General features: G+C 36.5%; 2 protein-coding genes across 6 annotated transcripts; one reads left to right on the top strand and one right to left on the bottom strand.

Annotated features, from left to right (window-relative positions):
- The first annotated feature begins 933 nt into the window (after positions 1–933).
- On the top strand, positions 934–19,003 carry LOC104600307 (mitochondrial carrier protein MTM1-like). Of its 5 annotated transcripts, XR_016080732.1 has the most exons (12): positions 952–1,878; positions 2,604–2,693; positions 3,418–3,546; positions 9,384–9,443; positions 9,627–9,797; positions 11,158–11,260; positions 13,141–13,232; positions 14,556–14,705; positions 16,127–16,185; positions 16,692–16,832; positions 16,924–17,073; positions 18,114–18,249. XR_016080732.1 is itself a non-coding variant. In XM_010263183.3 (10 exons), exons 1-10 carry the CDS (start codon positions 1,633–1,635, stop codon positions 18,244–18,246), a joined length of 1,233 nt encoding a protein of 410 aa, XP_010261485.1. In that variant the 5' UTR covers positions 934–1,632; the 3' UTR covers positions 18,247–19,003. The 5 variants fall into 5 exon arrangements, 3 of the variants coding, with proteins under 3 accessions (XP_010261485.1, XP_088751578.1, XP_088751579.1); XR_735653.3 differs by lacking the exon at positions 16,692–16,832 and having other exon boundaries at positions 955–1,878; positions 18,114–18,241; XM_010263183.3 differs by lacking the exons at positions 16,692–16,832; positions 16,924–17,073 and having other exon boundaries at positions 934–1,878; positions 18,114–19,003.
- A 3,133-nt stretch (positions 19,004–22,136) lies between these two features.
- LOC104600308 (arabinogalactan protein 41-like) lies at positions 22,137–23,997 on the bottom strand. Its single transcript, XM_010263184.3, has 2 exons — positions 23,496–23,997; positions 22,137–22,589 (listed from the first exon to the last, which is right to left on the bottom strand). Exons 1-2 carry the CDS (start codon positions 23,611–23,613, stop codon positions 22,486–22,488), a joined length of 222 nt encoding a protein of 73 aa, XP_010261486.1. The 5' UTR covers positions 23,614–23,997; the 3' UTR covers positions 22,137–22,485.
- Positions 23,998–26,648: the final 2,651 nt, after the last annotated feature.

The raw sequence follows: 26,648 nt of genomic DNA, 5'->3' as shown, positions 1-26,648 counted from the left end.
ACGTTGTGGGGGGCTGATTTTAACTCGTTCACCGATTCTGAGTCTGTGGAAATATAATACTTGTCCACGTCATCATATGAACATGTAGCAGTTCCAAAGCACACATGTTTATTCGCGAGTACATTCACCACCTGAAACAGCCAACAAGAGGTAAACTAAAACCGCATCGGAAATATTTTCCCCCAGGGAGATGTTCTCAATGCATAGGAGGGATGGGCTGTGGCCTGTGCGGCGCATAATTCGGCTTGAGCAATTTGGTATTCGCACCGTTCGAGTAGCCCCTTGCAACCTTACAACCTATGGGACGCAAGGGTAATGGTGGTATAAATGGAATTTGAGAAAATATAATTAAAAAAATAAAAGTTTATAATAAAAAAAAGATATGGCACGAGAAGAGCTTTGATGAATCAAAACGTCACGTCTAGTGAATTTTGACGAACACTATACTGATTGATTGGCTCTAATTTTTTTTAATACCATTTTTCTTTGATTAGGGTTCCAGTCGATTCTATTTTGATAGTCGGATAAAAAAAGAAAAAATTATGATTTACTACACTCATAAATTTGTATTGTTTTTTGAGGGTTTCGACTTACGACTAAATATGATACCACAAAAACATAAATCAATCAAGGATCAATGATGTGATCTTCATAAATTTGGAAAAATAACGTTCAGCTCAGGGTTAGAATTTTTGGGTTTATTTATACTTTTTCACATTTTAAGAAAATAACGATTCAGCCTAGGATCAGTATCTTTAAGCCCAGCCCAAAATATAATTGGAGTGAATGTCAATTCGAAATTAATATTAATTTTATATAGAATGGTTTATAAATCTCCAATGGAATTCAGAATATTTTTCCGCATTTTCCCCTTGTCAGTTCTCTCACATATTAATATTAGAGAGCGGGAGGGGAAGAGAAAGATTCTCTACTTCTCTTGATCACCGTGCTCGAGTCCCTGCCACTCTTCTGTTGTTTGGACTTTGGGCGCTCTAATTTCAACACCACGTGTCCGTGTCACGCTTGACGCTCCCCTCCTTTCCCATGACTCCATGGACAATAGAAAGCCCTAGAATACTTACCTCCCCATATTCTAATAAAAAATTACCACAGACCACGGAGAGTGGAGAGTCCCCCTCTCGTTCCCATTTTTCCTACAGTACAGGCCCAACAGTTTCGGGATTCTCTTTCTCTTCGATAGCTCGAATAGAGCAGCAGAGTCTCTTCTCCTCCTTTCAGTCTTCTCTTCCTACTGCTACCCTTATTTTTACTAATTACCTTTCCTTTTGCTCTTCGGCATACTAAACTACTTGGTCGAATCTGAAGTCAATAAGGACAATTTCAACTTCAGTTCTGCTTTTCTTTTGTCAAAAGTATTACGAGGAAGAATTCGAGCTAATCTATTTGATCTTTTTTTTTTTTTTGGTTATTCGTTGTGAATATTTTCCTGGGCTGTTTCTTTTCTCCATTGTTTTTATCAGAATCTCTGGTGGGTTTTGGTTTATTTATTCTCCTCTAAGTGAATTAAAGTCTGTTTTCCATTCGATCCCTGTCTTTAAACTTCTTCTGGTTCCTTTTCATTTTCTATCTCTCAAGTTATTATTTGGGGCGGCGAGTTTTTGGTGTAAAGGGATGGGGGGCTCAAGGCATAATTTTCCTTCATGGATGAGCGCAGCGGCATCAAGAGTCGATTTCGACGGGAACGTTTCTTCGATGTCTGACGCCATGTTTAAAGATAGGAGGGAAGTTTCTTCACCTCAATCCAACAATCCTAACACACTTCCCGATGCCAATTTGGGATTCGGAGAGCGTGCCTTCTCTGCCGCTGGTGCTGCCTTCCTATCAGCGATCCTTGTTAACCCCCTTGATGTCGCCAAGGTATCTATTGCTCCCTATTATGTATTCGATGATTTTATTTATTATTTCTGCGATTTTAGAGTATGCCCATTTGTTACTTTCTTCCTTCTTTGAGATTGTTGCTCGCCATTGTAAGTTCTCTATTCGGTTTTTTATTTTTAACTTTTCCCTTTTTCTTTTCTGGTTCGATATTTTTCTTCTTTCACTATGTTTGAGATAGATAAGTCGTTACGTATCCTGCTTTCCGCTTCTATTCAAATGCAGTAGCTTGAAGCAATACAGTTCTTGTAGTTGCATTCTTACTTTTTTTTTTGTTTTTAGAATAACGACCAAAAAAATTTCTTTTGGTGAAATATTGGTTGTTATTATGCTGTATTTGTTTTGGAGATTGATGTTGCTGATTTGTGATTGTGTTTATGTTTGCTCTTTTGTTTCTTTCCTTTTTTTTTTTAATTTTAAAAGATAGAACAAAATTTGCCCTTGCTTCTTTGTTTTTCATATAACAGATAGGACATAGGTACTCCATAATTGGTTCTTTAGAAGAGTTTTTTTTTTGTTTTTTTTCCCATTCAATTTTTAGTGTTGTTGTATACATGTTTCTGAGAACAATGGTTGATGCTCGTTTCTGCAATTTGGAAATTTGACTTTTCTGCCAGATGCTTTGACTACATTTCTTAGATTTAGGTCTTGTAATGGATCTAAATTCGATAAAATATATATATTTTAATTCTTCCCTTACACTTCAGACGAGATTACAAGCTCAGGCCGCTGGAGTTCCTTATTCACATTCAAGACATCAAGTTAATGGTTGTATGGCTTCTCTTGGACCAGACACGGTATGTTGTGTTCAATCTTGACATTCAGGTTCAGGTTTTATTGACATTTGTCTTAATTCTTGTAAAGAATGTAAACAGCAATTCAACAAGAGAACAGGTATCTCATGATTTAGAGAGAGTTTGGTATAATGATATGTATATGTAATAATACACACAATAGCTGTTAACCAAATAATATTCCTAACAAATGATGGTTTGATCTTTGTGATTTAGATGTTAAATATTGCTTCATATGCTGGAATTCTCTGTTTAACAATGCACTAAATGGTGGTAGTTGGTAACATTGAGCTTGCTTATTTATTTACTTATTTTTGACAAATCATTGAGCTTTCTTTTTCCAATTAATCCCCAATTTAGGTAATTTATTTGCTACATAATCATCCATGTCCTTGAAAACAATCGTCCTTGGCAATCTATCTCAAAACCAGGTACAAGACCCTAAAAGCAGTCATGTCACTGGTCTCAAGAGATAACCTCCATGTTCTTTTCCTCGATCTTCAACTAGTCTAAAAAAGTATTCTTGAATTCTCCTTTCCCCAAACCATGGGCATTTGATTCACATGGTTCCCAAGTCAGAAGGATGAGCCATCACCTCTGCTTTGGTTCTTTAATTCATTATTTTTTTGCCAATGTGGTCCTTATATTATTGAAATGGAACTTGTATTATTTTCCATCTTTGCAATGATTGTGCCAATTAATTTTGCTTTGGAATATGTTGGTTCAGATGTTTTCAGACCTAAGATGTTCTCCATCATGCACTCGTGCCGGATATTTTGGTGCTGAAATGGCTTGCCCTCCTGATTGTTTTCGGTACAAGGGAACACTTGATGTCTTCTACAAAATCATTAGACAGGTTTATTTCCATACTCATTTTTCTTTTGAAGACAAAGAACACAAGGAAAATCTATACAAGTTGTAAGAACTCACTGATGTATATTGGTGCTTCTTAGGGCTTCTTTTGGTAACGGGGAATTGAGGTTTTTGACCATTTGACCTGGGACCTGGTCCTCTTACCTTTGGTTTACCTTATTGACTTGCTGGTCGGGAGCCAAAACATTAGGCTGGCGGTGCCCAACTTTCTATTTATATTAATGAGATAAAAATAAAAGAAGGGAAAACTACATCCTTGCCCTTGGCGGCACACCCTAATAAAAAACAATAATAAAAGACAGTAAACAAGCTGACAACACCCTAAGACTGACAACATAAAATGCTATAACAGTAGAAACAACAAACAACTAACAAATCATTCTAACAACACTCCCCCTCAAGTTGGGCTGAATATATCTATCATGCCCAACTTGTCACATAGCTCATTATGTCGCAAGTATGGAAGTCCTTTTGTGAGAATATTGGCCATCTGCTCCTTGGAGTTAATATATGGGGTGCAGATTTCATCCTTTTCTAACTTCTCTTGTATGGGAGTGCTTGTCCACTTCAATGTGTTTTGTCTTGTCGTGGAGGACAGGGTTAGTAGCAATGTTTATGGCTGCCTTATTATCGCAGTAAAGAGACATGGGGCTATTAACTATAAACCCAAGCTCTCCTAACAAATTCTTCATCCAAAGTGCTTCAGTCACCCCATGTGCCATATCCTATACTTAGCTTGAGCACTAGATCTTGCAACCACATTTTGTTTTTTACTCCTCCATGTCACTAGATTTCCTCCCACAAAAGTGCAGTACCCACTTGTAGATTTCCTGTCATCTATAGCACTTGCCAATCGACATCTGTATAAACTTCCACTTTCAGATGGTTGTGCTTATGAAACAGTAAGCCAGTTCCTGGATACTTCTTTAGGTACCTAAGAATTCTTTCTGCAGCCTCCATATGTGGTGTCTTAGGGGAATGCATAAACTAACTTAGAACACCAACCGGATAAGCTATGTCCAGGCGTGTCATGGACAAATAATCTTCCCACTAGTCTGTGAAACTGTTTCACATCTTTTAGAGGTTCACCATCACAATCACCCAATTTATGATTAAAATCCATAGGGGTGTCTACTGATTTTGCACCTAGCTTGCCTATATCTTGTAGCAGAGCTAGAATGTACTTCCTTCTAAGAGATGAAGATACCCATTTTTGAGCGGGCAACCTCAATCCCAAGAAAGTACTTTAGAGGACCTAGATCTTTCACCTCAAATTGAGAAGCCAAGAACTCCTTCAACCTTGGTTTTTTTGGAGTTCCAGTTCCTTGTGATAATGATATCTTCCACATACACTATCAACATTGCAACTTGTTCTTGACACCTCTTAACAAAGAGAGCGTGATCAGGCTGACATTGTTTGAATCCTACTTGCTGAACTGCCATATGAAACCTGCTAAACCATGCTTTAGGAGATTGTTTTAGGCCATAGAGGGACTTTCTCAACTTACACACCTTATTCTCACTTCCTTTGGCATAGAAGCCCAGTGGCTGAACCATAAAAACATCCTCCTCCAGATCACCATTTAAGAAGGCATTTTTTACATCAAGTTGATGCAATTCCCAATCAAGATTTCCAGCCAATGATAACAAAACCCGGATTGAATTCATCTTCGCTACAGGGGCAAAAGTCTCATCATAGACAATACCCTAAACTTTTGTGTGCCCTTTTGCTACTAGCCTTGCATTGCATCTTTTTATTGTTCCATCAGCCTTGTGTTTCACAGTAAGCACCCACTTATACACCCCACCGGGTCTTTTCCTTTTGGAAGATCCACCAACTCCCAAGTGTGGTTTTTATGGAGGGCATTAATCTCCTCCTTCATAGCATCTGTCTATTCAGGACAAGTTAGGGCCTTTGCCACATTTTTTGGTATGGGAATACTATCAATAGACAACAACAGATAAGAATGCATGGTGAGGGGGGGAAATATGATCATAAGATACATAGTGGGTAATAGGGTGTTTTGTAGTTCACGATCAAACTCCCTTTCTGTGAGCAATCAGGATGTCAAGATCGTCCACAACCGAAATGGGAACAGGGGAATCAACGGGGACAAGGGTGCTTGGCTCATTTGGATTTGCCTCCTGGGAGTTTGATGGCGTCGTTTGCTTAGTATCCAATAGCTCTACATTTTTAGAACATTGTTGGTCTCTACAGCGTGTACGTAGGAAGACACGAAATGGAGTTGGATTTGGAATGGAGGGAAGAGAGACTTAAACTGTTTTTCCTCTCCTGTACTACTCTCCCCCTGAGGAGAGGCAGGGTAGAATAGTTTAGACTCGAAGAAGGAAACATCCATAGAGATAAAGTACTTATGAACAACAGGATCAAACCATCGGTACCCCTTCTGAGAGGAAGGATACCTAAGGAAGATGCATGGAATAGATTGAGGGTCCAACTTGCCATGAGGAGACAAATTATGAACAAAGGCACGACAACCAAACACCCTCATAGGGATGGAAAACAGAGGGGATTGAGGAAACAACAACTGATGGGGCGACTTGTAGTTCAATACTCTAGAGGGCATGTGATTGCTTACATATGCAACAACAAGAACAACATCTACCCAGAAACGTTTCGGCACATTCATATGTAACATCATCCCCCGTGCTACTTCAAGATGTCTATTCTTTCTTTTAACAACACCATTTTGTTGTGGTGTTCTTGCACATGAACTCTTGTCAAGGGATCCATGGGAAGCAAAAAATTCATTAAGCTCACCATGGAAATATCCTTTCGTGTTATTTGATTGAAAGATCTGAATCTCAACATGAAGTTGTGTGAACACCATCCTCTAGAAGTCCCTTATAATCTTTGGGACTTCGTCTTTGGTATGCATAGGAAATATCCATGTATAACAAGAAAAGTCATCAATCAAGGTGATGAAGTATTTATATCCACCCTCAAAAGTTATAGTAGTAGGCCCCCAGACATCAGAATGCACAATATGGAAAGGGAAACTTGCTCTTTTATTACTTGAATGAAAAGTTATTCTACAATGTTTACTCAATTGACACGTTTTACATTGAAAATCTGACACCGAACATGACTTAAATAAGGACAGAAACAAATACTTTAATATTTCAAAGGACACATGGCCTAGATGATTATGCCACAAAATAACTTGACTCTTATTGGATTGACCCAACTAACAATGTGACTTTGAAGACGACCCAACTAAAAATGACACCAAGAAACCAGTCTTGTTGTCAAGAGTATAGTGACCATCTACCAGTTGTTCTCCCAGAAGTTAGATCCTGAAAAATACATGAACCAAGAAAAAATGTTATACTACAATTTAAAGACTTTGTGATACTACTAATGGAAAGCAAATTGATAGGAAGTTTAGGTATGTGTAACACATTATTAAGGTTGAGGCCATGGGGAAGAGATATTGATTAGAAAAGATTTGGCTTATCGGTCATGTGGTTCGAGGCCCCCGAATCAATAATCCAAGGGGAATGAGTGGCAATGGAAACATGGAAGGCGAAGGTAGCATTACTTGATGTAGATGCAAATGAATTTGAGGGAGTACTAGTAATTGAGTTGTCCATCTGATATAGAGCCCTACCATACAATCCCAGATGATTACAGAATGAGTTCATGATATCTTCCTTAGGGTCAGAACTCATGGACTGTTCCTATGTTGCACTAGGGTTACCAGTAGATTGAGAATTTTGAGCTGCCATATTTGCTGCATATTTCTTCTTCTGGCCCTGCACCTTACCCTGTTCTTCCTTTTTTACAGCCCACTTTGGTTTTCCAAAGAGCTCTCCCAGCATGAAGCACGAGTATGTCTTGAGCGTCGACAGTGAGTGCACCACAACTTATCCTTGTCATCAGCTTTCTTGGGATCACCACTTTTCTTTCCTACATTAGTACCACCTGTTGCAGCTAATGCAATCTATTGCTCCCCCTCATTTGCAATCATTAAACTCCGTCTACTTTCCTTAGATTGGACCAAGGCATACACCTCTTGGAGAGAAGGCAATTCATGACTTCCCAAAATCTGAACTCTTAGAGGCCCATACATAGGATTCAGTCCCAACAAGAAAGCAAAGACCCGCTGCTGATATACCAACTTCTTATAGGCTTTGGCATCATCATTCTTCTATTCTATAGTCTGATAGTGATCCAACTCCTTCCAAACAGAAGTAAGAGCTGAATAATATGCTGACAAACTGCGGACACCCTGTTTACAGGTTGAGGATTCAGCCTGTAACTAATAAATCTTAGCATAGTGTCTTTGCTCAGAGTAGGTAGTTTAACTTGTTCCCATATCTCATTTGCAGTCTCTGCCCATATAAAATTCTTCTTTACACTTGGTTCCATGGCTGCAAGTAGCCAAGGCATCACCATACTGTTCTCCTGATCCCACCTGTCATGTTCAGCTGTCCCACCATTAGGTTCTTTTACTCTTCCATATATTTATCCAGCTTTTCCCCTAGCTGTAATATATAGTTTTACACCTTTAGCCCACTCTAGATAGTTCAAACCATTCAAAGGGCTGATTAGCATCGGAAAAAACATATTCTCAGCATTCATACCAGCTGTGCCACGAGTTGGTGTAACCCCAGACGAAGCTGAATCCTCAGTTTCCATGTTGGGCAGGTTCTACAATTCAAAAGGAACCACTGATGTACACAGAAATAGGTCTCTACCCTATTTCTACTACGCAACACACATGTAGGCACAAAACACACACCAATCTGCCTCCTAGAATGGAACACCCCTGCTGAAAGCATCACTACCAGTAACTAACAGACCCAAAAAATTAGTATCACCATTATGCCCCACAAGCCACACCCGAAAAAAAAGGCAGCACATACCTGTAACGAGGGAGCACACAACCTCCTATATAGCAACTGTACGAAGGTGAACATAACAAGAATGCAGCCTTCACAGCATCGGCTGTCACCCACTAGGGTTTCCTTGGTATTACGATCAAGGAAGAACCCAGAGAAGTCAGTTTGAGAATTCTGACCACTCCGATTGGGCTCTTGCACCTCACAGTTCAAGAAATCAAAAAAAAAAAAAACTGATGAGAGGATATGTAGTTCAGAGAGAGAAAAAATCCTCCTATTGCCCAGAAGTTTGCTCTGATACCATGTTTTCTTCTAGGAAGAAGAGAAGAAAGGGAGAAGAAGGAAGAGAAGAGGGAGGGAGAAGGAGAAGAGAGATTGTCTGTTTGGGAGCCAAAACATTAGGCTGGTGGCGCCCAGCTTTCTCTATTTATATTAATGAGATAAAAATAAAAGAAGGAAAAATTACATCCTTGCCCCTGGCAGCACACCCTAATAAAAACAATAATAAAAGACAGTAAACAAGCTGACAGCGCACTAAGACTGACAGCATAAAATACTATAACAGCAGAAACAACTAACAAATCATTCTAACAACAGTACTCAACTCAACCAAGCCTTGCAAAACTATACTGGGTTGGCTACATCCTGTTTTGCCAATTCACTTTCTCGGGAGCCCTATTTGTTGTTGTAAATTGCATACTTGTCACTTCTTCAATCCATGTCCTTTTTGGCCTGCTTTCTTCTAGATCCATCAACTTGCAACAGATCACTTTTTACTAATGCAGTAGGTGATCTTATATGGATATGTCCAAACTATACATAGCCTACTGTCCCTCATTTTATTACCTTCTAGAGATACTCCTAGAGCTTAAGAATACACCTAAGTGGATATGCCTGTTTATACTGCACATTTTTATTGGTTTTATGATGTTTGAATGGGGTTTGCTTGTTCAGGAAGGATTTGCAAGGCTGTGGAGAGGCACTAATGCAGGCTTAGCACTGGCTGTGCCAACTGTAAGTTCTTCCCACTCCCCTTTTTTCCTTTGCCGTTGGTTAAGCTTCATCTATATTTTTAACATTTCTGTTGGTGACTGATCCTGTATCAGTGCATCTTTACTGAACAGTTCTGTTGGGATGCCAAAATTCTTTTTTACAAGGCTTCTCATGGTGGCCAATGATTTTTAAATTGTCAACCAGGTTGGGATATATTTGCCATGCTATGACATCTTCCGTAATTGGATCGAGGAATTTACGACCAAGAATTCTCCTAGCTTGACACCATATGTCCCCTTAGTGGCAGGATCAGTTGCACGATCCTTGGCTTGCATTACCTGCTATCCAATTGAATTAGCAAGAACCCGCATGCAGGTATTAAACTTGTGGAACTACATTTTTATATGCTTATGAGTTATGATTATCAGCTCATAACTTGGCCAGTGCATCAGAGCTTTTTTGTTAAATGCATCTGATCTATGGAGATTTTGTAATTGGGTCAAGTAGGAGAGCTTACAACTAAATCCCATATAATTAATCCATGTGGAGGAATTTAGTGACTGGTCTGAATCTCATCCGCTGGATAGGGGACCTTATGGATTAGCCATGTATTCATCCCCCTTGGTCCATATCAGCACTATACCCACATTGCACCGGAGTTTTCACCAAGCAACATGAACCATTCAAAGTATATATTTAGTGATGATAATCTTTTTTTTTTGATCAGCAAAGAAAATCATTTATTGATTTAAATCTGGATTTACAGTATTGCCCTATTTAATGATGATAATTTTGCTGGAGCATTCATGCTGAAATCTGAATATAGTATGTAAGCAGCAACATGTTCATCACCTAGGCTTGAAAATTTAAAAGATTACAAATTTTTGTAGTCTCCAGATTCCAGATTTCAGATATTTTGTTAAATAAGCATTAAACACATTATGGGTCAAACACTTTATTGAGTATCCATGTTTCTGCATGTTCCACTAAATAGAATGGAATGGTGAAACATGATTCATGTAACCGAACAAGATTAGGCTTAGATGATTCCAACATGTTCAGCACCACTTCCAACTTCTATTATAGGCCCCTATAGAAGGTCTGTCTTCAACATGTGGCAAGGGGTTTTGAGCCAAAATTTACCTCATGAACAAAGTTCAGCAAGAGGAACATGTGAGGCCCTCTTTATATGGAAGGTCTCTGGGTCATTTAGACTCTTACTAAACAAAAAACAGACACTATCCTTGTATATAAACTTTGGTTGTCAGATCATGCAGTTGTCTTGATTGTTTTAATCAACTGGTTGTTTTGATTTAGGTCCAGTATATCCCCAGGATAGTATCCCATTTGTTCAAGTGAAATAACCAAATCAAGTTGTTAATTTGCTATCTGAATCCTATCTCATTTTGATAAACTAATCTGGATATGACATGGTAGCCATTATAACCATTATGCAAAATACATGAAGCTGATGAGAAACAACTAGCACCACTATTACCATTATCTGTCTCTCTTTTTTTTTTAAGTTTTCTATGTATTTGACATAATTATTTTGTTGGAAAGAAGGCTTAATCTTCTCTTGAGATCTGCTTTTTTTTAATGTTTTTTCCTTGGGTTGAAATTTCAAGTGACTGTGTGAGCTCGTTCACTTGTATGTTCTGGAGTACTGGTCTTCCAACTTAGTTTACTGACACATCTATAATTCTTTTACTCTGTATTTGTTTTTTAATTTCAGGCATTTAAAGAAACTCAAACTGGTGCAAAGCCTCCAGGAGTATGGAAAACTCTACTTGGGGTCCTTTCACCTGTCAGGAGTGCAAATAGTAACCTAAATAACTGTAAGTTGTACCGTACCCACCCTGTGGCTGCTGTATATTATGATGTTTCTTTTAATAAAATTACCTTACTCCTTTATATATATACGCACACACATTCGGACATTAGGCACGGTTTATTATGATTCAACTTGTTATGTGGCATTAGATTTTCTTTGATAAAGAATATAGTGTAAAAAGTAATCAAATAGTCTTACTGAACTAGTTTTGTAGGTATAGGTACAAATGCAATTTCTGGGAGAGAATGTATGGCCAATATATTAATAATAAATATACTGGATGGACAGCTGATAGTGAATTCATGCAATAACAGTCATGCACATAAAATGCGTATGCACATATTCTGACACGCAAGGAGACATTTATCTCTGTTGAATCTTTTATTGTGCCTGAAAAATCTTGAACTCTTATGATAAAATTTGCCCATATGTTCTGAATATCTAATTACTTGGTACTATTCATTTTAATTGGTTTTATTTTGCAACAAAATTTCCATTATTTAGAAAACAAAAATGTTATTAAAATTTAAAAATAAAACTTGAAAGTTTACATATACTCACCAAGCCACTGAATCCCCTGTTTTGGGGTTTGCTGAGTTTACATGTTGTACTAGTTTCAGAATTCAGATGCTGACAATCTTTTATCTCCATGCAACATTTATTCATACATATAAAGTATCTGTCATATATCCATCCTTTTTGTATTGATTGTTGAATTGAATTTGGTAACCAACTTTTGACTCATGACAGATGACCATATCTTCCACATATTGGAAACACTCCCTAATTTTTATTAAAGGAACCTGAATTGATGAATGATAAATATTTCCCCGTTTGAAACAAAGATTTTGTGGGGTTATTAAACATGGAACTAAGCACCATGCAGTGTTTTAAAAGTGCAAGGCGCAGGGGGCCAATTTGCGCCTGAGGCGCAAGGCACAAGGCGAGGCACACACCTTTTTAAGAAAGGCACAAAACTACAAAAAAAGCTAAGAAATAAAAAAAGTCAGAAATTTCAAAACAATGCCAAAAAAATTTAAAAAATGCAAAAAATATTAAACATAATGTTAATAAAAAATATAAACATAAATTTTAAAATAAATGTTTTAAAAAGCCAATTATCTAAAATTAAAATACATAAACATAACATGTAAAGCGTATTCAAATGAAAATTTAAAAATAAAAGCAAATATATAAAGCATTTTCAAGCATGTAAAACCCACAATCTCTTTTTTTCCCCTTAATTGCATTGCTTCAAGTAGATAATGTGATGTAAATCCTATTGCATTCTTGATTTTATAAGTCGCCTTTGTACCACGCCCCTTGAGGCAAGCCCGAACAAGTCTATGTTAGGGTTTGAAATTCTTATTTCTTACATGAAAAATAATGATTTTATAACTTTAATTGCCTTTTAAGAAGATATTTTATTGGAATGAATGAATGAACAACACTAGCAAATAGGGGTTTTCATGTGAGAAATAAGAATTTCAAGCCCTAACATAGACTTGTTCGGGTTTGCCTCGAGGGGCGTGGTCGGGGGTCCGGGGGCGGAACCAAGGCAAAAAGCGCAAAATTTAAAAAAGGCGCATGCCTAGGTTGAGGCACAAGGCGCATCAGGCACACGCCTAGTGCGCCTTTTGAAAGGGGGTGCGCCTAGGACTTGGGTGAGGCGCATACCCCAAAATGCGCCTCGCTTTGTGCCTAGGCGCCCTCAGGCGCGCCTTTTAAATCACTAGCACCATGCAAGAATTTCTGAGACATAAGTAGACCAATATGTCTACTAATATTCAATTAGTTTCACAAGAAAGTGGTAAGCATTAAGATTAAGAATTCTATGCATTTCTATTGAGCTAATGTGTTTTTGTTGCTTTCGTTTTGTTGTAGTTCAAAGCTACCGCGTCTTATGGACAGGTGTTGGAGCACAACTTGCCCGTGATGTCCCCTTCTCTGCTATTTGTTGGTCAACCCTTGAGCCAGTGAGTTCCTTCTTTCAACCACTTCCACTGCTACAAGGTTCAAAATTTCATCATGTGTTGGTCAGTGATTTAAAAGGTGTGCCTAGGCACATACCCTAATAAAACCAATAATGTTTAGGTATGCGCCTAGGTCCTAGGAGCACAGGCGAGATGCATTTCATGTTTAATATTTTATTGTGTTTAATTTTAAAACATTTACTTTAAAATTTAAGTTTATATTTTTTTTATTAATATTATGTTTAATATTTTTTGATTTTTTATTTATTTTTTTGTATTTTTGCGCCTTGCTTCAAAAAGGCATGCGCCTCGCCTTGTGCCTTATGCCTCAGGTGCAAATTACCTATTATGCCTTGTGCTTTTAAAACATTGGTATCAACCTGTATCGTATCGGTGACCGATACACCAAATATAATGTTTTGGTATTTGACTTGTTTTAGGGGGGTAGAGAAACCTAGAGGTGTAAATCGGGTCGTGCCGGGCCCGACTCGTTATTGTAGCACACGAGCCGTGCCGGGTTGGATTTTTAGGCGTACAGGCTGGCACGACACGACACGACAAAGTGGGTCGTACTGGACACGACAGTCTGCAGCATGGCCCGACACGACCCATATATAAATTTTTATTTTCAAATTTTTATACTATTTTATTCCAATTGTATTGTAATTTTTTAATTTCATTTTATTATTTCATATATAAACAATTATAAACATCAAAATTCATATAAAATAATGCAAGGTGCCAACCAGCTGGTTGGTAAGATTTTTAAGATTTTTTTTTTTAATTTTTTGCCTATTTTGTTCATTTATTTTAAAATTTTCATTATGTTTTCAGTTTTTTTTTTCAAAAAAAATATGCCTTTCATTGCCTGGTGCAAGGATGGCACAAGCCGCGGCATGGCACGACCTGAGTCCGGCTAGGCTCGTGCCAGGCCTGACCTGTTAAGGATCCCAGAGGAGGTAGGCACAATCACGTAGGCCCGTGGGCTGGCATGGCATGGCCTGCTAAAGCATAGGCAGCCCGCAAGGTTGTGCCATGCCAGCCCGGCCTAGCCCAATTTACACCTCTAGAGAAGCCCTTTTTTTTATCAATCTCTAGAGAAGCCTTAGACTAACCCTTCTGAACAAGTTTCGAAAAAAAAAATAAAAAAAGGGAGATCATGGGGTTGAAACTCCTGATATGCCCCATCCGGTGTATGCGTGCATCGATACTTTGAACCTTGCATTGCTATATTTGTTTTTTCTAACTTCTCTATATGTGCCTTGCCTACCCTTTAAGACGATGTTTGTCTTTTCTTTTGATTTTCTCTTTCTTTAAATTATACAGATAAGGAGAAGAATCCTTGGTTTGGTTGGTGAGGATGCTAATGCTGGGAGCATCTTTGGGGCAAACTTCTCTGCTGGTTTTATTGCTGGTAGTCTTGCTGCTGCTGCTACGTGTCCCTTGGATGTTGTGAAAACTCGAAGACAAATTGAGGTACAAAACAACTCTTTATGCTATGCACAGACACACACCCAGTAACATACATTTTGTTTGTCCAAGCACCCCTTTAAAACTAAAAGAAAAATGTGCATATACACCCCTTCTGCATTATTTAAGGGTATCAATATTTTGAACATTGATTTGCACAACCAATATATAACAATGCCTTTTGGGTGCTTGGTTGGAATCAGCATGATCTCTTATATAAAGGGATTTGGTTAATTACACACACCATGGTGTGTAATATCAACAACATTTGGCAAAATCTCCCCATTTTATTACACAAAATCCAAAATATCCAAAATATCCCTTATCCTTATATCTCCAATATAAGGATGTAGCCTGCCCCATGTAGTTGGTACAAAGATTAGATGATGGTTCTCTATGATATATTGCTGTAAAGTGTGAGAACACTGGATCGAGTCTGAGAGTGGTTACTTTGTGAAAAAAATGCCAAATGTTAAGACCGTATGCAGCCTACCTCCCAAGACCCTACATGGCTGGGGCCAACATTGGATAATAGCCTTTTGAGTTCTATTGATAAATTAAACATCTAAGATTTATAATTTTAGAATACCATCTATGCTTTCTGATATTTCATTAAAACCATTAAGTTTTTTCCTGAAAGAACAAATGGGTAGTCTGATTAGTAATGATTTCAGGGTTGTATACCCAACGTCTTTTGGTTGAGAATGGAGTTTATATTTGACAGTCATCTTATTCTGGTTGGAAACTTGGAATTGTATTTGTATTCCCTATTTGCCCCAACTCCATGGGATTGACTAGCCACCCTAGGAATTCATAGGGGAATACTGGGCCCCTACCTCGTTGGAGGACATACGTCCTACCACCTCTTGATTTTCATACTTGAACCCTGAAACCTAAACCCTAAAATCTAAACTCTGAACCCTTAAACTCTAAAATCCCTAAACCTAAACCTTGAATTTATTGTATGAAATGCCTTCGGTAGGACACATGTCCTCCAATGGAGTAGGAGCCAAGTATTTTCCGAATTCATAGGCTTAACGTCTAATATTTCTGATATTCATGCAGTCGAATCTAAAACACTTGTGGAATTAGGGACTATCAATGTCCTATGTTTTCTTCTTTCTTTCTTTCTTTCTTTCTTTCTTTCTTTCTGTTTTTCTATTTTATTTTATTTTATTTTTTTGGGGGTTGATTCTGTGAAAGGATTGCTTATTTGTTGGTGGGTAGTGGTTGGTATGATCTGGTGCTCAACCGCTAACCATATTGACTAAGCTAGTTACACCTTCAACCAATTCATATCCATCTACATTTATAGATATACTCTTGATGTGTTAACAGATGGTCACTTGTACATAGCATGAGCAACACCCTAGGATGTTCTGTCTGATTAGTTCTAATTCACCAACTTGTATTTTGTTCATATCCAGAAGGACCCAACAAGGGCATTGAGGATGACAACTAGGAAGACATTGGTGGAGGTCTGGAGGTATGATTTGTTTTAATATGCACATATGAACATATATACCCATTGCATTGGCTCAAAACACCTTGCCACCTGTGCAGAATAAGCTAGTATGCTGATATAATTGGGATATAACATTTGCATGTCTAGTAGATCCCCTATCTGGTCGATGGTCTAAATTGACCACAACATCCCCTACATGGCAGAAATAGGTAGGTTTGTATAGTTTAATCCCTAATTCACCTGTCTAGTGAATCTTTACCCACATGCATATGTATGTAGGTTCTCTAGTTGAGTCAATTAGGGATGCTTTCCTAGACAGCCTGTATTTATGTCACATGGAGGAATTGTATGGCTGATGTAGACCATACATCAAATAATGGATTACTGGATCCAATGGACTCACTGTGTGCTAAATCCTTCTTTCCATATTAACTCTTTTCTTTTTGATAAATCATATTATTTAACCTTTTAATTTAAAAGTTTTTCACAAAGGGGTTATTCCGATCTTTCTGGCTGAAAATTTTCAGGATAAAATGGAGAGGAATTATAGATACTATATTTGAGCTTCAAACCAACTTACCAGTTACCACATTGAATTAAGAATTCTCAGCTCATTTGCACATGAATTCTAGAGGACCCAGAAAATTTTCCATATTGCAGTTAATCTGGTGGGTCATAGTTTGAATTGTCCTTTGACCCTCCTTTTGTTTACGGGGAATAAATTTTGTCAAGCCCTCACAAATAAGCTCTTCATTGTAGGTTTTCCCATTAAAAATTGAAAATTTTGTTGGGGCAAAAATCCATACAGAACTGATATCAACACGGGTGAACATATGACCAATTCTGGGAATTCTCAATCTGATGGATTGTCTGGATCAGCCATATTGTAGCTCCACTCGACAAAAATAGGTTGGTCATCTCGGTGATTAACTACTCGATTCAGAAACCATGTTTGGGGATGTCATGTCCATCAGAAAATTTCCAATTTCTGTGCCTGGATACTAAGCTGAAGACCAACTTTACATGAAATGATCATAAGCTTCTTAATGTAATTTCGGCAATTTCTCAAAGAACTCCCTATTATTGTTCTTGGGTTTGGAGATTCTTCATATCTCAAAACTCCGTAAACCATGGAAAGATGGAAATTGGTTGTTTCACAAGGATGTGCTCTCTTTGGGACATTGTTGATGGGGTTAAATGGTGGTTGTGATTTGTTAAATAAACCTGCTTAGTGATGAGAACCATTTCTTGTCCTTTCTATTTACACCTCATATGAATACATGCATAACCCCATGATCGACAAATGAGTTGTTTAACAAACACGCTGAAGTGGGACTTTTTAAATGATGCCTTTGAGCTGCTTATGATCAAGGTTTTAATGCCCTGGTCATTAGATTTTAATGCCCATAATTTCGCCACTAAACCACTCCAATTTGTTTGTTGTAATTATATGCTTTTTTAGTTTTGAGTCAATTTACTCTTTTCTTAGTGGTGCTTATTAATAAATGCTGAAATTGATTATTAAATTTTATATACTAATAAATATTAAGATAATTTTATTGGTTATTTGAAAATTGATGTATATAAATTTACATTTTATTTTTTTGTGTTTTTTTTTTCACATTTTAGTTTTTTCATCATTTTTCAACGATTACTAATTATATCTCGATATCCCACATTTTATATAAACATTAAATTATGGTTTTTTATATTTAAATGACTTATTTACAATCATATAAAACTTGTTAGTATTGTTAATAATATATTTTTTTATGATTTATTTGAATTTTTAATATATTTATATGTATTATGATTTTTTGTCTGTATTTATACATATCTAAAACGTATCTCGATCCGCTTTTAAAATCGTCTTTTCCATACACCTTGCGTTTCATATACTTTGGACTTATAACCTTGCGTATGATATGACTATTTTTTTTGCTGAATAGGGACGGGGGAATTAAAGGACTTTTTACAGGTGCTGGCCCACGTGTTGGTCGTGCGGGTCCATCAGTCGGGATTGTTGTTTCCTTCTATGAAGTAGTGAAGTATGTTCTACCTCAAAGAAGTGCATCTTCATAATGAAGTGGGAGAACTTTGCAGATCTAGGATTCCAGTCCATACATCATACTTCGGTCAAGGAAAGAAGAATTTGGCACAGAAGAAATTCTTGCAATCTCCTCAGTTTTGCCTTTGAAATGGTAGAGTTAGAGGCGAAGAAAGCTTCCTCTGGATCATTTCTCGGGCTGATGGCTGACGCTGGTAATCTCTTTCTTCGTGGCCAAGTCGACCCAATTTTGCCTCTATTCACGTAAAAGTTTCGTCAATAATTCTGAAATTTTGTTACATTTAAGTCGATTTTTTTTCTTTTTTCCGGTCGAGGTTGGGGTGGTTCGGTTCGGTGATATCTTTTCCGTCATCTTTTGAGGCCATTTCATGTGGTTTGATTACAAATTGGCGGATTCTTGACTGATATCCAACCCTTTGTTTTAGTTACAAAAAAAAGGACTGATGTCTAACCCCTTTCTGTGAATTTATATTTCTTTTTTTTTTCTTTCCCTTCCGAGTAGCACAACGCTACAGCCCCGAGCTATCCGAGTTGTTTCTCATGGTCGGTAGTTGAAGCCTTTGCGGGCTCACGATCACCGAAAGATTTGCTTTGATTGATCTCCGGTAAACCATCTGCAACACTGAACAGGTATATGTTCCCCCGGGAAGATATTTTGACCGATTTGTTAGATATTTTTCTCTGCTTCTTCCACCACTAATAATTGTTGTAGTCCGCGAGGACCTCTTCCGCATTTTATTTATAGTATAAGAAACAATCCAAAATTTTCGATATATTTGTCTATGATTATCAATCTGGTAAACATTAATATACAGTCCTTAATTGCAATTCTTCATTGTTCTTATAATTGCCATTTAAAATTCTTTTTCTTTTAAAGCAATTTTGGTTGAATGAGCAAAAATTAGAAAGGGAAACTAAGAGTAGTTTTAACTTTTAAGAAGGTAGATTAACATGGGTAAAAGGTGTAAGAAACGATTTTAAGTAAAAATGAGAGAAGGTGATAAAGCAAGGTTGTTTACGTCATATACCCCTCCTTTTTTCCATTTCCCCCAGTATTCTCCTTAAAACTCTCTCCTTTCTTCCTGCTCTCTCATTAGCTCTCTCTCCTTCCTCCCTTCCCCTACCTGCTCCCCCAGGCTCCAAAACTAACTTGAGCAATATCGGTTCTTTCTTTATATGGGCTTATTTTCTCCCTTTTACCAAAGCTAACCGGTTGAGACTCTTCTCTTCCCTTTCTTCTGCCAAAAGTGATGAACTGAGACTCTTCCCCTGTTTTGGAGAGATCCTAGTTCTTCACTGAAACGGCAGTTTCAGACTTGCTTTGTGTTTTGTGGAGATATAGAGGAAAATGGGTTCATCAAGGATTGTGGTTCTAATTAAGTTTGATTTTGATGGTTGGGTTTGGATATGCAATCATGTAATAATTCAGATGTCCTGCCCACAAGAATCCTGCCCATATGCCCACCCACATGATACAATAGCTGTACATTGAGAATATATTCATGGACATCTCCCCATGAATGGTACATACGTACATGAGAAGTGTTCTCAATGTACAATTGTAATGAGGTGCGAATAGGGTTCTTGTGGGTAGGAGATCCAAGCTCATCATTTAAGCACCCCCCTCTTCTTATTCATCTTTTTTAGTTTCTTCATACTCATCACAATGAGATCCAAGCCTAGCCTACCACCTAAAGGTAAAGTCCCAACATTATTTTCTATTTTTTCCATCTTTTCACAAAAAAACAATAACCATGATTGTTAGATTAAAATTTTTGGACCCAAGCCCAACTATTACATTTTGTGTTGGTGAAAGGAGAGTTCAGACCATCTCATCGATTGATGACCCAAGCCCAACAATTGGTCATTTTATCAGTTTTTGGCAAGGATTAAAATATCGACAGGATACGTCATGCATGTGCCACTATGCGACTAACGTCTTGAGGCACTATGTCATCATGCAACTTGTGATATCAAGTAAAATAAAACAACTGTTATTAATTTCATTATTAACATGCAACCTAAATAAATAGTATATTTTTAAAAAGAAAAATTTAAAATAAAAAAATAACATTAAAAATTGTTTTTTACTCAATAAATTTATACAAATAAAAATATTAATAATAAAATAATTATTTTAGTACTTGAAATTCATAAATTTGTATATTATATGTATCTTCAAATTTTAATATTTTTTTTATAAATTATTCAATGATATTTTAATTTAGACTAAAAAGTAACATATTTATTATTTATAAAAATAAAAAATTTTGTTTACAAAATATTCAGAAATATAATATTAAATTAAATTTATCAAATCCACTAATTTAAATTTATATAAAAATTATTTGTTATTTTAGAAAAATTTATAGAAAAAAAATGTTGATAATGGAATCGTTACTTTAGTAATAAAAAATTATCAATTTCATATGATATTATCTTAGAAATTTTAATAATTTTAATATACTTTTAGTTAAGATTAAAGTAAAAATATGATAATACTATATGTAGAAAAATTATGAATTTCATATGATAATAATTTTGATATTATCAAACATTTTAAAATTTAATATTTAATTGACTTTTTGTCAATGCTGAAAAGTAAAATTAGAAAAAAATTGTTATAGTAATTAAAATATAAAAATTACATATGTTTTGTGTCTTGGATTTATAGAATTCAAAGTAATAATGGTTTTGTGCGTCTTATTTTGTAAAAAGTATATAACGAGTCCTACTCTTGATTGATTATCAACAAGATTTGTAATATTAGTAATATATTTCTTTATCATTAAAATATACTTTTTTATGTATTTATACTTGTGGTTATTTTAATTTTTAAAATTAGTGTAATTAATGTATTTATAAAATTTGTATTATTTTTTTAGTGTATTTATGTGTTTTCGTATCTTTTGTCCATTTCCATACGTTTCTAAAGCACATCCAATTATTATTTAGTGTATCTATGTGTTTTCCAATGCAATTAAAATATCTTTTGTCCGATATTTTAATTCGTAATTTTAGGTCAGTCAATTATTTCCTGTTAGTCACTGATTTCGGGCAATCTGTTAATATTGATATAGCAACTATTAACAGTGCCTTGCAACAACCTTTAATTGCAGTGATTTCAGTCCTCTGAACATTGCTGGAAACTGGTTGTTTCATAGGTTTTTGGTTGGTCCATCAGGTTCATGCAACTTGTTTTTCAATTATTTCGAGGGTCAAGGGTCTACCCGACCCGTATCTTTTGAACTTTTGCAAACCACCATTAATGCTAATCTGCCCTTAACTTGCACAACTGGCGGCGACTAAATTTTATAGCAATTAATTCATGGTATAATTATTATATGACAAGACAATCTATAAGACTACTAGAATTAATAATATATTAATTAACAATTAAGAATTTAATAGTAACATATAGTTACACTTAATAATAGATTACCAATTAATAGTATTTCCTAAGTCCTAACCAATGATAGTTCATTGTTAACTAATAACCGTTAGATGCATAAACAGATTATAGTGGGGCAAAACAGAGTTTCACGTGGTCAGGGCCCAATATAGGTGGGATAAAACTGGTCGAAGTATATAACATTTTTTCTCTTATTTTTTTATTTTGGTTTAATATTTAAGAACATGGTTTGTCACAGTTAATAATGGAGATGTGATTTGAATGGATAGCTTTCTACCCAAACCCCAAAAAATGAAAAAGCCAATACATATCAACCAGTTCAGCCCCAAGGCAATGGTATAATAAACTTCTGGAAGGAAGCATGTCTGTCAAGAGAGAAATGTCTCAACTTGTGTATAGAACATGTTTAACCGTCGTGACAAACGCATTGCAATGCGTTATTTTGTAGAGTTACTATCCAAGAGAACCAGATATCGTCCACACAAACGTCAGTTAAGAAACAAGGGGAAACATAAATAGCCTGAGATCAACAAAAGAACAAAACCCAAGAGGAAAAAGAATATGTAAAACTGACGATGGAATGAAAGTAAACAAGGTTGGAAGAAGAGAGACCCTTTCAACTAGACCAACTAAACTCCCCACCAAAACAAAATGCACCACCCAAATCCAAAAATAATTGTCAACATCAGATAAACCAACTTCATACTAGAGACATTCATCACCGTTTCTATTTTTATGATACAACACCACCATCTAGCAAAATCTCGTATCTTTCCCCGTGTTCTCTCATCCAAAGCAGATTCCCTTAATCCTCCTATCTTTTGATCATCATCAACCCAATTCAGAAGAGGTTGTAAGATGAGGCGTCCAATGGGTGGATGAGATACGTGAGCACTAAGGCCACCAACATCAGCACGTATGCAACTCCTTGATCGATTGATGTCCCTGTAGCACAATAACAACACACACCGTCGCCATCAATTGCAATTAATACAATCTAAGAGTTCAACCCGGAGGGGAGGGAGAGGGCATTGGCGCAGAAAGATTTGAGAAATCAAAATTCCAAGGTAGAGTTGAGAGAAAAGATGAGAGTAATTGAATGTAAAACAAAGATCAATTCCAATACCCTTAAGTTATGTGTAGACAAAGTTACCACAAAGGTTTTACCAGAATATCATTTTGGGTTAACAATATATCCTATCTTGTCAAATCGAACCAGTAAAAATAAATTAACAGACTCTAAATAGATTTTGAAAACAACAGGTATTCAAAACCACAGATTCAGATTTTTTTTCCGCCAAAGGGAGGGAATCAAAATTACATATAGTAGTAGAGTTGCTCTCGACATTTGTAGTATTGACTATATTTACATGCATTATACGCCAGTTCATGAGCAATTGAGCAGCCGAGTTCAGATTCAAGGTGAGGAGGAAGAGGGGAAAACAAAGATGAAATTGATGGATATCCAAAGAAAGAGAGAAACTCGAGGATCTTAAAGAAATGACGAGTCCGCAAGCATTTTTAGTTATAAAACCTAGATACAAGAGAAAAAAAAAAAAACTATAACTTCGTTAAAAGCAATGAACTGAAACGCGTTAAAAATACATCAATGAAGTGGACGTAAGATAATCATCGAAAAATAGTAGTGAAGGTAATGTAAGTAGCGGGCATCCAAACTCATGAACCGCTCGCTCAATAGGAACAACGACATCAGCATAAACATAACAGGGCAAAAGGGCCAAAAAACATGAAATTGGAAAAGATGACGTGATCGACGGAGCAGATCTAAACTATAACGTTCACCTTCAAGAGACGAGAAAAATAAAAGAAAACGACAAAATATAACCTTACCGTCGCTTGTAGGAGCCGGAGCAGGGGCCAAGGATTGAGCCTGGACGGCAGGGAATGCAATGCTGAAGATGAGGGCGACGATCGCCATTACTCCGAAAGAAACCCTAGAAACCGCCATTATTTTTCTCCCGCGACTTTTTTTTTTTTTCTGCTGTTGTTCTTTTGAAACCTAGATCGCAACCTGACCTCCCTCTCTCTCTCTCTCTCTCTACGGCTTCTCTTTCGCTCGCTTAAAGAAAAAAATAAACCTAGAAGACTTAAAACGCTTGAAATCTCTGCAAACGGCTCCGGAGAGCCGCAGAGAGAGGTGGAGACGGAAGAAGGAAAAAATCACAGAAAACGGATCTGAGGCGCGATGTTCTCTCTCTCTCTTTGAACTTTTGAAGAAGAGGTGGATTGATGGGTGTGTGATTTTCAGATACCTCTCTCTCTCTCTATGTGGGCCCCGTCATCGACCGCGCGGGCCCCACACTGCAACTCAGCAAAGCAAGGCAGCACCCAACACCACACCCCCACCCACCCCATGACCCCTGTCATGTGATCGTCCCTCCTGTTTACTCTCGGAACGCTCGCCAGTCTGTCTTCTTCTCAGTTGTTTCCAGCTTATAGGATCCAGATGCTCCCACGTGGGATTCTTTAACTGATCTCACTTTTTGGTGGGATAAGAGAAGGGGGCTACACTGCACGGGTAGCCCTACCCTCCCCCAAATGTCCAAGGCTCAGTTTGGGATGAATGCAAAAGGTAAATTATAATTTATAAATACAAATACAAATATGCATGTTTCATAATTCATATACAGGCACTCTTCCCAAACGGAGCGTAAATGGTAATTTCGTATCTCCACTCCCCACTCCCAGAGTCCCAGGCAGCAGCCAGCAGGCAGGCGTGGAGCAGCCTTTCCATAGAGTGACGATGCTGCCAATCCGTGTTCAACAACTGGCAATTGGGGGTCGAGATTCGGGAATAAAAAAAAAAAAAAAAGTGGTAATGGGTTCGACTGTATTCCATTAAACCTCCCTGGGTTTTCTGAAACCTCAAGTTTGGCTTCCTTTCAAACTTCTCTTCACTTTTGGGGATAAAGGGACTTATATCCCTTTTGACTTTTGTGAGTGACAATTGCTTTCTTAAACTTTCATTGTGATAACTTTCAATTGGCCCAAGGGATGTATTAAATTATCAAAATATTTATATAAACTTTTATTTTATTTTTCTCACTTTTTTTTCTCTTAAATCCTAATCGGCTCCAAAATACCTCCATTTTCTTAAAAAAAAAAGATAAAAATAACATGAATCATTGCATTGACATAGAAAAATAAATTTATTTAAATTATCGTTTTATTTCACTAACATAAAATGTCTCTCTTCATCTTAAAATATAATATTTATTCACTCCTTTTTCTAATAAACCATGAAAACCAAATAAAATCTTAAATTTATATCTATTAAAAAGAAATCTCTACCATTTTATCTAAATATTGAATTTAGCCTGAAATCTGCAAAGATCTATTAGAAATTTTTAAACAACTGAATAATTCAACTAAAGGAAGACATAATACATTACTTTAGCCTCATATATTTTTTTCCTAAGCCTAATGAGGCCCTTTCATTACTTTAAGAGCTCATATTACAATCAATTTTCACAAAAGGAAGACATAATACATGACAAGTGGACTATGAATTCCGATATGTCACGACTAAAACCAAATTTATTTATTCTGTCTGTAACCACATTAGTACGATAATTCAACTAAACAATGAATGATTCTTGCCATGTAGATTTTGCTGTAAGTAATTAGGCAATCTTCAACAGAGCCTTAATCACTACTTGTTAGGGTTGCAAATGGATTATATCATGATCTGATTTAAATTTGAATTTGATCCTATTTTATCAGATTTGGATATCCTCCTATTAGATTTTCAATCAGATTGGATTGAACAATAGGATCCGGTTAAAAATTGGATCGACTTTGGATCACTCCTATCTGATTGACCTATGGGTAATCAAACCGGATTGAATCAAATATGGATATCTGACATCCTTAGTAGATTCAAATTCAAATTGATCTTTATAAGATTTACCAAATCATCAGATTGGATCGGATATGGTATTTATATTATTTGACCGGTTTTGGATATATCCCTATCCGAATTTGATTTGATCCATTTGCATCTCTACTACTTGTGCTTCACCCTCTAATTATTGAAGAGACTCCTTGTTCCAAAACAAACTTAGGCCTCATTTGTTTTTCGGTAAATAGAGGGAGGGTAAGATGGTCAATGAAAAAGTTGACCAATTTATCCATGTTCACATATTGGTACGTATGGGTCCTATGGTAAATTGATTTTCTCATGGATGTTATCCATCTCCCAAGTAGATAAGTAATTTCTCCACATAAGGGGAAAATTGCAAAAACATTATTACAAAAAATTGCCCCTTCTAAATAATGAAATTTATCTATACTACTAATAAAGTGTGAATGCGTGTGGAACTTTTGTTTGATTAAGGTGATGTTTGGCATCAATGATGATTTCTTAAAAATCACTGCTATGTCGGAGCAACATCAACGTTAGAGGAATCGGCATTGAAATTTCTGTTTGGTTGGTCGATTTTGATGATTTTCAAGAAATCAACTAAAAATTGATTCTTGAAATCAGCCCTTTTCAAGGATTACCTTATTTTTTTTTGGTAATTTCTTGCTTTCTAGTTGATTCCAATTTTTTGAGGATGACATGGCATCCAACATGACATTGAATAATAATTCTAATACGGAAATAATTGGCCCTTGAGAATCAGTATCAAACAAACTAAAAGCTGATTTCTTAAAAATCAGCTTACATGGCATAGATGGTATCAAATAACAATTTTTGGTGATTTTTTTAGAAATCACCAATTCCAGAAATTTGTTTGGATAATTGGCGAGGAGGAATCATCATCGATGCCAGACATCACCTAAAATATCCCAATTTTGACTTTGGCCCCTCTAATTATAAAGATAGAAATGTAATTTGAATAATTACTTTTCTCCTCATTCAAATCCCTCTCATTTTGTTTTGTATTTAAGGTATTAACTCCCATTAACATTCATTAACTCCAATTCTTGACTAGAATATCCCTAATTTTGAATTTGATCCCTCTAATTGTGAGGGCACAA

The sequence above is a fragment of the Nelumbo nucifera genome, chromosome 1 (genome assembly GCF_055504915.1).
Source record: "Nelumbo nucifera cultivar China Antique chromosome 1, China Antique-T2T, whole genome shotgun sequence".
In the NCBI taxonomy this organism is placed as follows: domain Eukaryota; kingdom Viridiplantae; phylum Streptophyta; class Magnoliopsida; order Proteales; family Nelumbonaceae; genus Nelumbo; species Nelumbo nucifera.
This window is presented reverse-complemented; position numbering and strand designations above follow the sequence as displayed.